This window comes from Schistosoma haematobium, chromosome 1, assembly GCF_000699445.3.
Source record: "Schistosoma haematobium chromosome 1, whole genome shotgun sequence".
In the NCBI taxonomy this organism is placed as follows: domain Eukaryota; kingdom Metazoa; phylum Platyhelminthes; class Trematoda; order Strigeidida; family Schistosomatidae; genus Schistosoma; species Schistosoma haematobium.
Window position 1 is genome coordinate 34,332,196 of NC_067196.1, and position 18,801 is coordinate 34,350,996.

At 34.1% G+C, this 18,801-nt stretch overlaps 2 protein-coding genes across 7 annotated transcripts; both read right to left on the reverse strand.

Moving 5' to 3' along the window:
- Nucleotides 1–1,670: 1,670 nt before the first annotated feature.
- Nucleotides 1,671–3,620, reverse strand: ASTE1_9 (Protein asteroid 1; the record flags this gene model as incomplete). Its single annotated transcript, XM_051218448.1, has 1 exon — nt 1,671–3,620. One exon carries the CDS (start codon nt 3,618–3,620, stop codon nt 1,671–1,673), a length of 1,950 nt encoding a protein of 649 aa, XP_051073821.1.
- Nucleotides 3,621–5,079: 1,459 nt separating this feature from the next.
- Nucleotides 5,080–17,676, reverse strand: MS3_00010105 (uncharacterized protein; the record flags this gene model as incomplete). 6 transcript variants are annotated; one of them, XM_051218443.1, is made up of 6 exons in its annotated part: nt 5,080–5,371; nt 8,887–9,014; nt 9,057–9,163; nt 11,377–11,630; nt 15,175–15,413; nt 17,517–17,676. In XM_051218443.1, 6 exons carry the CDS (start codon nt 17,524–17,526, stop codon nt 5,126–5,128), a joined length of 984 nt encoding a protein of 327 aa, XP_051073822.1. In that variant the 3' UTR covers nt 5,080–5,125. The 6 variants fall into 6 exon arrangements, with proteins under 6 accessions (XP_051073822.1, XP_035587960.2, XP_051073824.1 ...); XM_051218445.1 differs by having other exon boundaries at nt 5,081–5,371; nt 17,640–17,676; XM_051218446.1 differs by having other exon boundaries at nt 5,081–5,371; nt 17,591–17,676.
- Between the last annotated feature and the right edge of the window lie 1,125 nt (nt 17,677–18,801).

Genomic DNA, 18,801 nt, shown 5'->3' on the forward strand with positions numbered 1-18,801 from the left:
CAGTCGTTAGTAGGATGAGTGCTTGGCTGACCAAGTTTCGCGAAAATCAAACTGACAACGGATGCAGTGTCCAACTGCAAAGTGATAATGCGATCATTAATATTAATGGATAAATACTTGCGTAAGCATTGTGGATTTGACAATACATGAACACAATTGATCCTTTTTTCATCTAATAATGGGATGAGAGATTGTGAAATCCCTACTTATGGTCAGTTATTCCGCACTTTGCGCGTCTCTGTTTATTGAATGGGAATTAATAAGAGAAATACCATGCGCCACAGTCCCGAAAAGCAGTGGGAGACTGTGAATTAGGATCATGAACATTATACATTCGATTTGGGCGAGGAAAATTTTGCGAACCATGCTTTCTAACATTAATCGTGCGATCTGAATAAGAATCTATTGGGATGCAAAAAGTAATCAAAATGTTGTTTGTATTATTTAACTCCTCTTTAAATGACTCAGGGAACCTAATATCTATCAGACTTAATAAATCCTTCCGGTTTCGTAGATAATCCTATAATATCTTACAAAGATTGTACTCACTTTATTGATACAATATATACAAGTAACTAGGTCGTTTCTTAATGTTGTGAATGGTTAGGTGGACTACACTCGCTGAAAGGAACTAAGTTTCTCGTTTGGACATAGATATGCCCAATCTTATGTGGCAGGTATCAAGTAATGATTTTAATTTGTGAATGCACACGAAGTAATTTTTCCATTTTTAAACTCCTCATACTACGAACCTCCACTTTTAACAATTAGAAAGACCATGAAACAACGGAGTGTACAAGTTTGGAGTTGCATACGACATTACGTACTTCTAACCCCCTTGGTATAATCCATAAGTCGTTGAGAAGTCCCATCCTCTTTTTTATTTGCTACTGGGGTTTCTTATAAACTAGCGTCTGAATACTTATGGATATGGGACAAACAACTGTGATGAAATACTTCATATGAAACCAAACGAGTATTCGTGGTATCAAGTAATTGGAGCAATATTTCATCAAGAGATAACTCGCAACCTATAATCGTATCAATCATAACTTGAACAAAATACGATGCAAGGTCAATTGCTTAAGCAAAAAAATAGTTATCACTGGTTTTTCCACTAAGCTATAAGCAAACATAAACGGATAAAATGGGGGGTACTTTTATCTTAGGATGACGATTTCGGAAGTGTAGTGCTCTCTGAGGTGGATGGTTTAGTCGCGAAACTTTCATTTTCCTTCTAGACAACATCGGCACATACTTCGACATAATCATCTAGTTAAACGAACACAAAATAGGTGGAAATTTTGACTATTTACAGAAAAGCCACCGTTAACATGTCTAGTTATACTACGATCAACAAACTATTAAATCCAAGTAGTTAGGGAAGTAGTTTTCACAGAATGTGAAGTAGGTTTTTCGGATAAATACTTCTTTTTTACATCCTTACTACTTTTGCTAAAATAAAGGTGCAGCAAGACAGTATGAAGTATACATTAAAGTATGTAGATGATTATAGTTGTTAGAAAAATAGGTGTGCAAATGAATGAGTTAAAAGTTTAAACAAAAACCATGGAAGTGTTATGTATGTTTATAAAATTAAGTAAAACAATCATAAATGAAAGTCTATCAAAAATAAATACTACCGTTGATAATAGAAACTACAAATTTTATCAGTTCAACTTATCAATTAGATTGAAAAGTTTGGTAAAATCTCTTTGGGCGCAGTCCTGTTGTTGACTGATAAGATTGGTTTTAATGAGCAATTTTGGAAGCCAATCATTTATGACTTTATGGAAACGCTCAGACGGATCTAGACTTTGTAAAAGTCGACCAATCCAGTATATAAGACGTCCACTGGCAAATAACATCCAAAGTGGATAAAAGCTTATGAAAGAATTTTTTAAATGTGAAGTATCAAATTCATCAATATTTGAGACATAAAACGGACAAAGCACCTCAATCAGTGCAACTAAATGATTTAATCCAGAGGCCATACTTTGCAATTCATTAAGTTGGTGAACATCTTCGATACAAAAGAAAGGTGAATTTCTTTGGCAATAAACTGATTTTGCTAAATCAGCACATTTATTGAAATGTGTGCAAATAGAGTTGACAAAATCTTCAAAAGTATTATTTCTACCAAGAAATTCACAATTTGAATTGATAGCGATTGCGCAACATGATAGGGCAAGTCCAACCGGTGATGTTTGAATGTTTTTAGCTTTAGATTGAGCATGAAATGAAGATCTGAACCATAGAACTAATAAAACAGCTAAACCTTGTATTTCAAGAGGCCTAAAATCTTTTACTAAATTAACATTAAAAGACTGGGAGAAAAAAGATACGAACGAAAATTCAGGTGTTTTAGCACAAGGGGGTTTCAGAGGCTTCACGGAAATTAAAGTCTTCGTCAATTGACCATTCGAACTTCTTCTGTACTCAGTGACACACTCATTCTCCATTCCACATAACTTTTCATTGGTGCCTAAGTGATTTTCAAGGCCATATATAAGTCCATTTAAAATACTTCTCATTTTAGACATACATTCGTTAATTGAATTAGGACTCTTTATATCCTCCACTACTTGACGAGGGACAACGCCATTTCGCACATACATGTAGTCCAAAAAGCTTGGGATTAATTCCAAAGATTTAAATCGTTTAATCAATTCTTTCGGCCAATGGTGAAATATACTAACTTTATGATTATTCCGCTCAAAAATAGGTTTAGAAAATTTGAAAGGATCTTCAAAGCAGGAACCCCATGAAGTTGTGGAGTTTTGAATGTTTGACTTTTCAAGTTTGCTTGATGATGGGACACTTAATGAGACATAATGTTTGTTTGAAAATCCTAATGCATGAGCCAGGTTTTCACCTGAAATATTCAGAAAATAATCCGAAATCCCCGAACGTATTGTCTCCTCAATATCATCCCTTTCATTTTGGCTGTAAAGTGACAGAATTAATGACAATGGTTGTTTCATGTCACAAAATTGTAAGATCCAGTTAAATATAGCATGGATACGTCTTTGATAGTAGGACGTGTTCTGTAGATCAGAAGTATGGATTAGAGAATCGATGATAGCTGGAAGGTGAATATTTGATGTTATGTCATTACCAACGAGAATGGCAAAAAGTGGTAACATAGGATACTTGAGTTTATAAAACGGTCCTGAATTATTAAGAACTTTACACGATATAAAAAAACATGGAGCACCATCAAGTTTACAAACAGAACAAGGGAGGGGTCTCTGCTTACAATCGAGTAGAATAGATGAAAGTGGAATAAAACTATAGACTTGATTGTCATCAATTGGTCGATAAATCAAAAAATCAGAATCTCCACTAGTAATGGGACATTGAAGATAAATAGCTAGTTTTGCTATACTGATATCAGCTTCACGTTCACATGCTATGTATCGAACTGAAGATTCCCGTAGAATTTCCACAAGAACATGTCTACAAAGTCGTGGAGTTATATCGATTTTCAAGTCTAGGCTATCTAGATTAGAAATTGATTTAATATTACGAAGAGCTGATGAGAGTTTATTAAATTGGTCAACGTTTCGCTTCAACAAAGTATCCAATTTTGATCCCTTAGGAAAGCGGAAAAAATTCATTAGTTAACTTATAAAATGAATCACTGTATGTAACAAACTCGAAAAATATATTGCTCGAAATGTTGTGTTCAGTTTCTTTACATTTATCACATTTGGTTGTAAATGTTTTATTATCACTCTGACAAATATACCAATAAACGAAAGGGTAGTGATGAAATTACACCTCGAGAGGTAGTAAAAAACTTATTAGTACGTATAAAAGCTCGAATAACACTAAATAATTGCTAAATTGTACGCTTAATAAACAAATTATCCTTGTATGAGATAGACTTCTAGGTATACACATGACTGTATAAATATGTTAATTTGTAGAGGTCATTGCTCATAACTCGAGTCTCAATGTGAAACATAATGTTTGTTGCAAAATCCTAAATACACAAAATAATTGATCTTTTGCAGCATTAGCGAAGTGGATGGCCTATAAACAGACGACAGCGCTTGACACGCATATTTTCTGACGTGTACATCACTTTCTGATGATTTAATTAATTAGGCAGTTAAGGTAAACAATTATAATTCCTATAATGCAGTGATTGCTTAGATCAATTATGATACTATATACAATAGTGATGAGATGTATACTACACAATAACTTTCTATTTTAAATAAATGCCCTAAGATTTAAGTAGACTGGAAAAAATGTAGGCAGTAAGGACAAAAAAGTACTACGATATTGAAAGCATACCTCTTTAGAATGACATCCATCAAAAACGAAGATTGGGTCCACACGACAGATACGAAACTGTTTTAGGAATAACTGGACATAACATTTAAATGCCAAATACTCTCCACCATATTCACATCGCAAAGCAGCTTGACGATAACAGAGAGAAGCGAAGTTTTCAGCATCAATAACTAAAGGTTGGTTATGCAATTCATACGAGGAGAAGTTCTCACTGTTACTTTGAATATACGTCCACAAGCCTCGGATACCCATCTGTCCTAAAAGATGAGGTGCTACGAGTATCAGAATATTTAACAAGAATAACAGATAGGTAAGGAAAGAAGAAAACGTTCGCATCTAGATATGTAGAAAACCTGACACCTATAAAACATAATAATGAATAACTGGGTGGATAGAAATTTTATAAGGTGTAATAATGAATATTCATTACTAGGTAAGTGATACAATAAACCCATTTATTTGACAATCAAATAATAACCTTCTATTTCTCCTAGACCAGTTTATTTTCTTCAATAACTTCGGTCGCTATTTTACTATATGCTTGGTTACTTTTACTAAAACAGATTTAGAACAACTTGGTACTAAAATGACCTGCAGCTTGCTTACAGAAAATACGAAATACAATCGATATTCCAGAAGCAACTTATAGAGATTTATGAATAAAAGGATGAGCTTGTATCTAGAGACAATGAATGATTTATCTCTATGTCTGCCTACCTAACCATTTAGCAATAGCGTATGCAAATAAATAGAGTTCACATAGAAAAATATTGAATCGTCAGAAGAGCAATATATTTAAAAATATATACATATGGAGATGTTATTCATCACGCCAAACTGCATCAACAGCATCTGTACGATAGCGTTGAGAGACAACAGAGTCTTTCAGCGGAAAAGTCAAACCGGCATCAAACATTAGACATCCAGTATGTGCTATCATAGCACCATTATCAATACAAAATCGCTCATCAGTTGCGAATAATTTGGCACCACGCTCTTCAGCCATGCAGTTCATCATTTCCTGTAGACGCACGTTGCAACCAACACCACCGACAATGAGAACCTCCTGAAAAATTACAAAATGTAAAATACTCATCCCAATATAATAAGACTAATTAGTTAGTAATTAAAAGAATTTAAGATGAAAATTGTCATGCTTGTCACTATTATGTCTTAGCTGCCTTGCACGTAGTACTGAAAATCGCAAATACGACGACGTGTAGTGCTTGATAATGATTTATTTGACTCCCAAAATAAATCAAAATGTTATATGCATACACAATTCTTTATATGATTTACATAGTCATACTAAGTCAGACTTGAATAGTTTGACTGGGTATTACTTAAGAACAATAAATCAATGTCATACCCTTAAAAATAACTACAAATAGAAAACCGAATACGTTGTAGTGTCAGTTTCTATGTTAAGCCCATAGAAGTTATTCTAGCTTCTGAACAAGCCAACTTATTCATTCTTCTCGAGTCACGTTTTGACCTTGTTAATTATCCACTTATCAACCCTGTTTTTATATGAGCGCATATATGTGTACATCGTATCCTAATCATCACATGTCTTTAGCTTATATTTGTGTGACTATAAATATTGATTACCGCTTGGTTGAATCGAGTTGGTCCACAGGGCTTCATCGCGCATCATTCCGCTTCGCTTCGTCCCTCTGATTGTCTGTCCAGATCAATGATTGCACAAAATATACGCATTCAAAAATTCATTCTGGTATTTGGTTTATTTAATTCTGTTATTCACTAACGCGGATCAAGTCGATAAATATATACGAGGCCACTAAAACGTAAACACGATACCGTGTATATTTGCCCGGTCTAACATAAACAGGATCAGATGTTAGATTGTTTTGAAAAATTTCACGGTACAACCAACATAAAATAGCCATGACGTATCTATACCACGATGTTGAAATTTTATTTCCTATGAATAAAGATTAGTGACTTCATTTTACATCATAGTTACGTTTTAGTTAATGACTAATAATATTACTTAGCTTATCATGTTTATTTAAAGACAGAGACCGACAAAATATTCACAAGTAAAGAGCAGAGCTGATTTCAGTACAGTACCTTTTATAGATACAGCGAAACTTTGACATAGATAAGCTAAATTACCATAAGCTTTTACTTTGGCAAACTAGTTAGTTTCAGATTGAGAATGTCAACTGTCCAACTAAAAAGACCTAGAAATAAATCTTCTGAGCCGAGTATCTTGTGACATCCTACTAGTTGGAGTTCTTTCCTAAGATATCATTACGTCGATTGGGGTACGATTTACAGAATTTCCCAAAACAGGGGGTCAGTTAAACCATCGTTCAGAGGGCTTCATGTAGTGCTTTAAGGATCTTTGAAGATATGCATTGAGTGGGCTATCATTTCGATATTTTTTCATTGGCACTAAGAATTTTGTTCAAGTGACGTAGACGAACAGGCGATAAGCTTTATCGACTGCCACTTCGAGTCTTGACTATCAGATCAAGTATTCCTTGCAAAATATTCGATAATTCAGGGATGAAGATTACTACAATATGTGGGATTAAATGAGCTAGGATTAACTATCATTTGTCTAAAGATCACAAGAAACCTAGTGTTTACGATTACAGAGTTAGCTGAATATTTACAGAAACTTTTTTTAGGTCTTGCTATTGCAGTTAACTAACATGGAATTCAACTCGATCTTGCATAATTCGTTGGGATGTTGAATGTAGCTAATTTACTGACCAGAAATCTAAATGAGTTTACAGAACATTAAATCATGACCAAAATCCAAAAATATACATTAAAATAATATACAATCCAACAAACATACACTTCATCCATTTTCTTTCTTTATGCAACACAGCGAATAAAAAAGAGCTAAAACACATTGAATAATTCTACTTCGTTCGATGCTATAATCATTTTGTTGCTATGTACAGTTTAAATTCAACGGTAGTAAACATTGTAAAACACAATATATTTGAGATCTACAATCATAGTGACTAGGAGAATGTAAGATACGTTTTAAGTAACCATATGTAAACTAAGTTTATTTATAAGATCATGTTTATAAATTTAGTATACCTGCTTTTTAATGTCGAACTTGATATAGGTATTTGTGAGAATAACTAAGAAACTAACATAAGGTAGTATTGGGTCCATTACATGGAATCAGGAAAAAATCAATAGATCAAACCTTCTAGCAAACAGAATTAGTTTAAAATAACTCTGTGAAATGCTTAATAGAAAACGATACATAACAGTCGAAAGAGCAGATTCTGGAAATTAACAAGAAATTGCAAATAATTTATTTAACTATATAGTGTTTCAGGAGAATTTCAACGAGGAGATTTGGAAAACGACATGCTATAGATGTTAAAGATCCCTAAGATTTACTTATTTATTTTAACACATAGATATTGGTACAATGAGGCACCAAATACATATGCGCCACACAAATCTCATTCGATATGTGTGAGGGCTGTGATACTGCCCGGGTGTCCAAACCGAAGCAGGAGATCCCTAAAAGGGAGATGGTTTGGAAACTGATTCGTTATTTTTAGATTTTCCAACCTGAAGTTAAGAGGCAACAAAACAATTCCATTTGAAATTGCTAAATATATTTACTATATCAATTACATGACTTCTGTGACCACGTTTATGGTACGCTACGCTATGCTACTTTTTAATATTCAGTAGTTTGTGTTATCTACAAACATAATTGGTGACCTACTGTTTTATAGGGTTGAGTTAATTTGTCGTAACTAACCATTCAACGATACTCCTCTTTCAATATTTCATTGTTTATTCTAAACAGCACTTAATGCTTTTTCATCGCCTAGTCTACCTTTTATGATGCATTCGCAGGAATTCCAGTTATTTTGAGCTATTGGATTAGTCTGGAAAGATTGTTTAATTTACCCATGCTGATTCCTGATAATCCCATTTGACACAAGTGCTGAAGCACGATGTCCACTTGCTTGAAGGAACCAATTTTCACCAAACTACAGGTTTTGTGATCAAATTGATTTAAGGATGTCACACAATTAAGGGCTGGGAAACTTCAGTGTTTATACACTTTGATAAAAGTACAGAATTTTCATAAAAATTTTACTGGTTTCAGATATGATCCATTTGTATTGTTAAGTATATGCAAAATCTAATCTTACAGAATTTTCATGAAGAATTTCGAAACAACGAGGAACTGTGCAATGTGACAAGTACTGACAAAATCATTATGAAACATACTTTTCTATTTAAAAAAAGCTCATATAAATTCACAAGGTAAAGTGAGATCACATGTATAACTAAAGAAATTTCAAAGCTAATTAAATATACTGTACAACTTACAAAAATAAATCAGAATCATATATACCTTTTCCGACAAAATAAATGAATAAAATCCAAACTACTAATATAGACATTTGACAAAGATAGTAATTAAGCGACTAACTATGGGATAACTTGTGAAACAACGAAAAATCAGTTCATTTTTTTCTGATGGTTTATTGTTATTACAGTTTAAAACTAATCATATACATAAATTAGTTAGTAACACTTAAAATCAAATAAACTTACGTTTGCATCACAATGTGCCATAGCCCGTTCAGTAATTTCTACAACCATAGCAAAAGCTGTTTCTTGGAGACTAAAGCATAAATCAGCCACAGTGTATTCACCAGTTTCTAAAAGTTTTGGTGCACGCTCTTCCAAAAATGATAATAATCCTGCAAAAGAAACATCCATACCCTTTACTGCATATGGTAACTCGAAAAATTTGGATCCCTGTTTGGCTAGCTTCTCTATGTTATAGCCAGGACTTGGATCATTCGAAAGATTTACAATACGGGCAAACCTAAAGTGAGAAACACTCTGGGTTAGGTATGATTAACTGAAATAACTGATGCACAATAAAAAGAGACAATTAAAGGTTTTTCTAAAAAAAGCATCCCAGCAATCAAATGTCGACGAGGTGGACTGGGTTAGAACGAGCATGAAATCATCTTACTGAAAACGTGTTCGAGCATTAGTTCCCAAAAAAAGAAAACACGCGAATTCAAAAACCAATTGTTGAATAATTGTTAGGCAATAAGTCCCATCTGTATTCAAGGAAATAAATCGTTTTTATTAACGAGTAGACATTTCAGAGCTTAAAACAGGTGAAAATTATGGCGATCGTGATAAATGGGAAATAGATTATTATTGTTGCTATAAATAAAAAAATTATTATGATGATCATCTGCTTTCATAACTCTCCACAGGACCATATTAATAGATTTAGTCAAAAACGTTTCAAATGGTTATGAACAGGGTGAAATCAGCAACGTGGAAGTTTCTAGAGAAAGCCTAAAACCATTCATCCGTGTTTTAAAACATTTTCTATTCCACATAAAACCATGCAAGAAATCACGCTTCTATAGTCTATCGAAAATTCATGACCGGTGATTCGACTAAAAGTCATAATTTGATGCAGTACTGTTTACAAATTAAGTTGCGTCGCTTGTGGTGCATTTTATGTTGGAGTCTTGTTTCCCTTTTGTGATATCCTGAGTCATGTCAACGACATTTTGAGCAATAAAAGAACCAATAACACTTCTGCAGAATTGGAAAATTACGATGTGCATCTCATACTCAACTAAAATATTGAAGATGAAAATGTTCAAAATATCTAACCTGATTGAAGACGAATTAGCTGGAGCATCTGTGATTACTCTCAGTAAAGAAGAAGGTTTCAACAACCTCCGTATTTGGACAGTCTGTTAAAAAGTCAGATCAGCAACCCAATTAAAACGGTTTTGCAAAAGCATGCACATACTGAATCGCTCATTCTCACCAAAAATTTCACATTTACTCACCCCGCAGCAAACACAAACCTTAATACGAGCAAAGCTAACACCGCTTAGTCAAAACTGTGCCAGGTATGACTTTGTCAGGCCTAGTTTTTTCTGTATTAACAAGCTAATTTGGTAATGGTTTATTCCTCTTACTGTTAAAATTTATATTGTCTTACGAAAGTTACTTCTACTGAAGAAGTTACACGATGTGAAACTTCAGAAATCCACCACTTTATTTATTGAGATAACTATCACATTAAGTCCTTTATAAATCATTAAAAACATGAAGTCTAGTGAAAGGATATTTTCCCAATCAATTTATTATCAAGATTTACAATCATATATATATATTACTCAGCACCGACCTCGCATAAGTTTTATTTAGGAGCTTAACAATTAGCACTGTGCAGCAAAACGCAATTGAGCGAATCTTAAACATTACAAATGTTGTTCACTGTACTACCAATGGGATAAAGAAAGTTGTAAACGACATTATTTTGTTTACATATTTTAACTAGTGAAGTAGCGAACCGATGTATTTTTCATATAATTCTGTAAGAAAGAGATCGATTAATCAGCTTTAGAAGTGGTTGACTTGCCAAAAAATATTGCATCATCTGAAACATACAGTTGGGATTTTACGAAAAACTTGGAACAATGAAATCAGGACCGATAGAACACGCGAAGTACGTCGGAATATGGCATCAATGATATCGTGTTATGGATACATCAATGCTTATAAGGGTAGACGTTTTAAAATAAAAACGCCACAAGTGTTTGTTGCTTCCTAACGTCACAGGAAGGTGGAGCAAACAGTAGTTGGAGTTTTGCCCAACTAGGGCATTACTGATCGATCCACATCACTGATACTTGTTCACCAGGAATATCAACTTTAGCATTTTGTAATGGTATTCTTTACTTGACTACCATATTTAACATACCCATTGAAAATTAATACGATTGTACCAACTCTTTCGAAAAACTTTTAACTAGAATACCTTTCAAAATGGGTAAGTGAAAATTGGACACATCAGTGGAGTAAATAGTGAGGCTTGGAAAACGGACAGTACTTCTACAATCTATAAAAAAGACTAATGTTAAGCAATCTCAGGATATAGGCATAATACAAATTATGTGAGGTGGAAAATATTGATTAATGTTTGTTCGGAAAAATAATGATTTATAAAGAGTACGTTAGACATATAATAGGTACAAAATCTTAACACAAACCAACCTATCAAAACAATTGCCCAATGCTATATCGATCGTTTCTCCGAATATTCGATAACGCCCAGAAACGAAAGCAATAATTTGTGTATTACCACCGCTGACGTACAATATGATGGGTGATTTTGCACCAGTGATAAGACGACCCATTTCAATATGTGCTATGCAATGATTAACTCCAATTAAAGGTTTGTTCCATAATTGAGCGAGAGTACGAGCAACAATTGCAACAGTGAGAAGAGGAGCACCCATACCAGGACCCTGAAGACGGGATGCAAATTTCATAAAGATATATGTTCATAGAAACAAAGGACAGTGATTGATTTACATGTCATCAAATTAAGTGCCTAGCATGACCGAATACACACGTTGTGTACTATGAATTATTTAATCAGTTGTAAAATATTTCTAATTACAATTTGAAAAATTCCCATGTGATTTAGAAAAACATATCATAAGCGGACAGTATTGTTTTCGATTAGTTCCTCATCAGGCGATCATTCTGCTGATAACATCCACTTCTCTAATCCTCTCATTTCCAAAATTCGATTTAGTTGAATTCACCCAATAACATTTTTTTGTTAATTTTAGTCAGATATTCATTCCCAATTTACGGATATTATAACTAGTCGGTGAGACTATAATTATAGACGACCTTTGAGCGATGCTGAAGTGATCGTGAAAATTTCCACCTACTTACTAGGGCTAAATGACGTTTATAAAGCAGTGTGAAAAATAAGGATTATGATCAACAGTTGGTGGTTAGGTTTAGGAAATGGATTTATGGTTTTCATCGCGAACTGTCATAAGCTAAAATACCAAACGCTATTTAACTAAATGGATGAATGAATTTCGTGCCAAAATCCAAGACTTGTTATCCTAAATCTGATTGGTTGGTCCATGAATTATAGCCTCGCCGTTATACAAACAAGTGAGTATATGGTAGAATTAGAGCACGCGAAATGAAATGAATCAGACAACGCTTGTCGTTCCCGCTTCGCAAACACCCATGGATTTGTTACCAACTAGGATGGTTTACAGTTCAGTTTAGTGTTAAAATTAAAGATGGGTTATATAAGGTCGATCATCGTAGTTGAGTGACATTAAAACGATTATGCTTTTTTCAAACCTAACGTTAAATTTCCAGGGTACAGTAATTGCTTCTAGAGCTATCATAATGTGCTCGATGTGTCCAGGTGCAAAAAATGGTAGTTTATCCACACATTAGTGGCTTCGTGTTTGAAACTGGAAGCAACACTAACCAATGATTTTACTCTTTACTTCACTGAACAAGATATTACAATTGTGATGTTAATATCATTGTGGTCGTTTTTCGTTAACCGTAGAGATCAGCACTAAGAGACGACTGCAAGTATTTAGAAAATGGTGACTGATTTAAGTGTTATTGAACTGCGTTCAGTGTAGCAAGGTGTACACCTTTTGTTTACTCAGAAATCATTTAATTAGTCCTAAACTATTCTTAAGTGCAATCTAATTCGTTAAATCCTGTTGAGCCCATTGAATTTTGATTGGGCATCAAATCTTCGTGATTTTTGCAAGTGGTTAACATTCCATAAACATGGTTCAGTTTATCATCATGAAGAGAGCAAGGACAAAGATTTCAGAAGAATAACATAAATTCATTTTATGTTGTTTGGTTCTTGTCAGCTGCTTACTACCTGTCATACTTTAAGAATCCTAATTACAAAGTGAGTTCAAATAACTTACATGAAAAACATTAGTTGGGAGCTGCTCTGGCCACATATTAGTATAGTATAGAAAGGATGCAAATAGATTTAACAGACTAAATAAAATATGATAAATATACACTTTATGTGGAAGAACATTATACAACAATGATAGTAGCAAAAGTTCAAAAGGCTAGGAACTAGCGGTTATGTAATCAACAAACGTTGATAATAAGAATAAGCAAAGCTTAATTACTAATATAGAAGACAGTTGAATTAAAAAGACGTAATGAAGTAATTAATTTAAAGAAAAAGTTTAACGAAATTCCATGGTGCAATGAAGGAATGCTTGTCACTAAGGTAAAGAAAGACTAATAACAATCCCTTTTTAAAAACGGCCAAAGTCACTTCAATCATTTGGAATTTTAAAACTTTAAATTGTGCCTAGAAGAATAAATAATGAATAGCCCTAATAATAGTAGGAGAATGCAATAATAATCAGAGTTTTACACATTTTGTAATAATGTTTTAATCGTAGTTTATTACATACGAAGAATGCAGTAAACAGTCATTAAAATGTAATCGAATATTTATAGAACATCGTCCAAATCTGTGTAAACGATCATTTAATAAAAGATTAGTATGTATTATAATTATTGATACTACCAGTAAACAAACATGTATGAAACTGGATGTTTTAGACCAGATAAACTGAAATTTTCATAATGATTTCAGTACGAGGGCATTGAAATTATTTAAAGGTTTAACACGTAGTCAAACAAAAGAGAATAAAATTGCAACCAAGGCTTAATGACTTCTGTAGACAATCAGTGGATGGTCGAAATAATGTAGAATAACTCGACCATTAACAGTCGGTATAAATCATCAAAATGTTACTGTGATAAAATAAATCTATTAATCCAAGAAATTTTGATCTTAGAAATGTTCACTGAAATGAACTAAATCATGTGATAATATTCGTTCACTTAAGCTAATCAAAAAATAGGAATCAGTAAAAAACACAAATGTTTATGATGAACGCTGATAAGTGATCCCCAATTTAATAATGATTTGACTCATGAAGTAACGGTTTCCAGCATGCCGTTAAAAGCGACACCTTGTATGTGAAGGCTAGTGATAATACCCTGGTGCCTAAAACGAACAAGGTAAAGTGGGACGTAAAACTGAGTATATTTGAGTATGTATTTAGAGACAGGTTCCGAAATCTTGACAAGAAATACATTTAGTGGGTTTACTTTTTTAGGCTAACAGCATGTACACTGGATTTATTGACTTTTTTGATTAATAAGTAGGAATACAATTTTTTTCCGGTGAAGAAAACGACAAAGAAAGCATATATCGTAATAATTCATGCTTATAAATTAAAAGATAAAATCAGTTCCACTTTTTTCCATCCTCTCAAAAAAAACTACAACTAACAGTTTATATGGAAGTTGATCAATAAAAACAAAAGCAATAGCATTAACCAAAAAAGACTTCTCAGATGGAATGTCCTGAATAAACAGTAGAATTAAGCAAAATGCCACTGAGTATTACAAGCAACTATGATGATTCAATAAACAACATTTATTCGTGAGACTATTTTACCCTCGATAAGAAAATAACAGGAATTTTCTAACTAATGTACAATATCTCTGTTTGCTTTATAAATAGATGGAATTAAGGTTCTCGAAGTAGAACTACGAGTGAAATGCACTTACGAACTAGTTACTAACTTCAAGTTACATAATATACTAAGCTAGAATTCTAAACGGTCATCAGTTAACGATGAGAGGAACTTCTTTAGGTGAAAGGATTCTTCCTGTTTGTATGTTTTCGATGAATTGCTTTTCTTATCATATAATACTCCCGTAAATCTTTTTATTCGTTTATAACTCGGTCTCTTCATAGTCTCATTTTCTTGTTGTGAGGTGTACATCTATTTGGTCTCTATTCGTACAAATATTTGTGTTTAAATGAAATAAAATAGAAACCCCGAAATGAAGTTAAATTAAGATAATTAAAATATCTTTCGGAATTATAGTGATGAAAACAGAATCAATTTTATTACTAAAAATGATCATCATGTACAGTTGGGCGGATTTGTTCAAACAAACCTTCGTGTAAGCAACAGCATCCAATTCGGAAGGGTCAACTTTCGCTTCTTTAATGGCTTTCTGAACAAGCTCAATAATATGAGACTGATGAAATCTAGCAGTTTCTGTTGGCTGGAAACCTTCGCCGGGTGGAGTAATGTATGTCACCCTCGGATTTGCTAGCACAGAACCATCACGAACGATCCCAACGCCTAATTTGTTCGCACTACCCTCAATGCCCAATACGATGGTCATTATTTCTAAAAGGTTAAAATAAGCAAGTTGCTAATGTTACTAACTTTTTTAATCACATTTATTTACACTAACACGTATGACTAATCAATAGAAAAATAGTCTGTGAGGTATTTGCACCTTAAAAATCTAGATTAGGAATGGAAAAATAGGATAGATTTCTACCAAGATTACAAATTTTAAAAAATAGCTACAGATCGTGAATTCTCGGTATATACGTAGTGGAAGTCAGCAGGAAACCAGTTATACATACAACTGTGAGCCAATCATATGGTGTAAGGATTGTGTGCTGTAGACTTCAAACTATGGATGTAGGCTGAAATGCCCGGGGCGGTGAGTTATTCAAAACAATTCCAGACGCTAATGCAGCAGATCGAATTGTAATCGAATACCTAAATAAGCTAATATTCTTGATGTAGCTTGAAATAAGAAACTACAAGTTGTCTACTGTGATGATTCATAGAATAAAATTCAGGATTGGTCCTATATTTGGCATCACACACTTTCATGATCAGATAACAAATTATGTACAACAGATGATACACATTTCAGCATCACTTATCTACTTCCATCGTGTTCAAGTGTAACCGATTTCAGGACGTGCGACCTTATGCGCAAAGAAATTATTCTACTAGTTAGCCAGGTTATAATTCATCTAATTAGACATAATGTTGTCGAGTTTACTAGCTATATGTTTTAAATAAGTTGTGAAATGTAAATAACACATAGGGAATTGACTGAAACAAAGAGATGACGTTACATAAAGAATAAACTTGACCGTGTTCTATTGAAAAAGAAGACGATATTTTAAGTGAAAGACGCGAATTATTTACAAATGTTACTGGAGAAAATCAAAACAATGAATCAAATACAAATATTTATTGCAAAACATTTTGTAAGTGATACAAAAAATCACACATTCAATATTGAAACAGAAATCAACGTCTTTTTTCTCGTGAAGTAACAGAACTACCGGTTGTAGTAACCGGTGGGTTAGTTGGAAATACTAGAGCTGTGTTTGAGTCAATTGAGCGAACAGATTTCTTCTTCGTTTTTGAATAGAAGAATTTGAAAAATAAATTGCACAGAAACACCTATTACAGCTAAATGCAGTGTAAACCATAGGTATTAGAATCGTTCTCAAAATAAATAGGTCTAGTAATTAGTCTTATTTATTATGCTTCTAGTTCGATACAAAGACGGGAATATACTTATTTTATCAACGGGAAGTTATTTTTCAGGCCATAACTTCGGGTCAGATAATGCACAGCATTTTAAAAGAAGGCTCTGTAAATAAAGGTGTAATAGTCTAAACAAAGGTTCAATAATCTTTAGAAGAAAAAGATATTTCTTCACTGTTTTCGCACCTGTGAATAACAACGCAACGGCAGTTTCGAATTGTTTACACTTAGAGCCATAAAGATATGTGTACGAAAATAGCGAAAACTATTTGTACAGTGAGAGGGTGAACTATAGTATCAACTATAGTAATAGCTCCAGTTGCCTTGGTACGGTCGAGGGAGTCAGCTCTCTCTCTTGAAGAAGAGTTGGCCACTGGGTGACATGGGACTAATTCTTACGATACTCCACTGCCTTGTGGATCAGACCTCTGGGTCGAAGGCTCCGGGTGTGGGCCCCTAAGAAAACCACCTGCTTCGGTTTGGGCACCCAGGCATATGTATCTGATGCCCCTTGTACCAGCATTTATGTGTTCAAATAAATAAATAAAATAGATCCCACTAGATATAACAAGGCTTGAAAACTACATTCAGCCTGTAAGCTCATGTTTAAAAGGTGACTCGGATATCCTGGAAAAAATTAAAGAGGGCTGATACCCGTGCAGTTCCAGAATTTCGGGGTCTACCACACAAAGGGCGGCTTAAAAAGCTAGACCTCTTTACTCTGGCCTATCGCAGGTTAAGAGTTGATCTGATTTTGATGTATAGAATACTAAGAAATGATTTTGGACCAAATACATTACCTCTTTTTTCCCACTAGATTGAGACATCTCAGAGGACATAAAAGGCGAGTAGAAAATCCAAGAACGAACAAAATACCCAAGGCATATATATATATATATATTGGATATATATACAAGCATTCAATCGAACCTTGGAACATGTTACTCGAAGCATTGGTGTTCGCCCCCTCAATTGACACATTCAAGAGAAGACTAGATACTCACAGAATCACACTAGGAAAAGAATAACAGGCCGTCGGTCTCCTGTCCTTACCACACAAATCCGAATGTCTGACGGACGACCTTGGAATGACCTTGTGTGACCTTGAGAATACCCATTTATCCGGGTCAAATTAGGGTAGTATATTAGTGCAAGGAACTATGATAAATGTTTTAAATTGAACGTTAAGGTTGAAAATTGCATTCAGGGCCTTCATTACGAACTGATGTCGGCCATCATACTGTTTCGTCAATCGGATGAGCTTCGCGCCAAAACCAAAAACTGTTATGAATCTGAATGTTCCGTCCATAAAGTTGTAGTCTCACCGTTGCTTTATTTTGGCGTTTATTTAGTTCTTGTGAAGAACCAGGAAGATATCACAGGATCCTATCCAGGTCTCTCGGCTTTTGGGCCACTGAATGTCGAACGTCTACCGACCCTCATCAATCCCAAGGACAACAAACGCGCATCTATTAGTTGCAAGTCATGGACTGGCCCATGAGACAGTAGTCAACCTCTGTTCTTTTGCCTATTCTTACAGATACATTTTCGTCATAACGTAATGTCTTAGCCATACAGTCACTAAAGTAACCTTAGTGCATGGATACAGCGAAAGAGTAACCCATGTTAACTTCTAGGTGTGACTTTGATGTAAGCTGGGAGGCCACGCCATCCTCGTACAACTCGAGCAGATGCCACGATCATTAAACAAAAATCGCCTTTTGACTTATAGGCGAAATTACCTATTGATCCAAATAAAGGAAGTGCAAGAGGACAAATGAAGCAAAATAAATCCGTGAGAAGTCTGATCCATTTACCTCTAACATCAAGCGGCAACTGGTGACACTGGATCTTGATAACATTCTTATTGCAGCCCACTTTGTTTTCGGAATCCCTGACTTACTAAACGTTTGGTGATAAGTAATAAATAACTTATAAATGCAACCACAAATTGATTTCCGTCAAATATACAATTTTGATCAAGTTCATATTTTGCTCCTGCTACAACTACTGCTCGAAGAAGTTGGACTAAATATAGTTCAGGGAATCCAAAATATGATTTTAGTATTTTACGGCTCATTCATCGTTACTTCTTACATAGTTAGATTGCCAGCCTAAAGTCATTACAACATTCATACTCTTCAGTCACAGGCTATGGCTAGCAGAGCAGAAAAAGAAACAATGTAGATAGCATTTACGAGCTCATCAAAAGTAA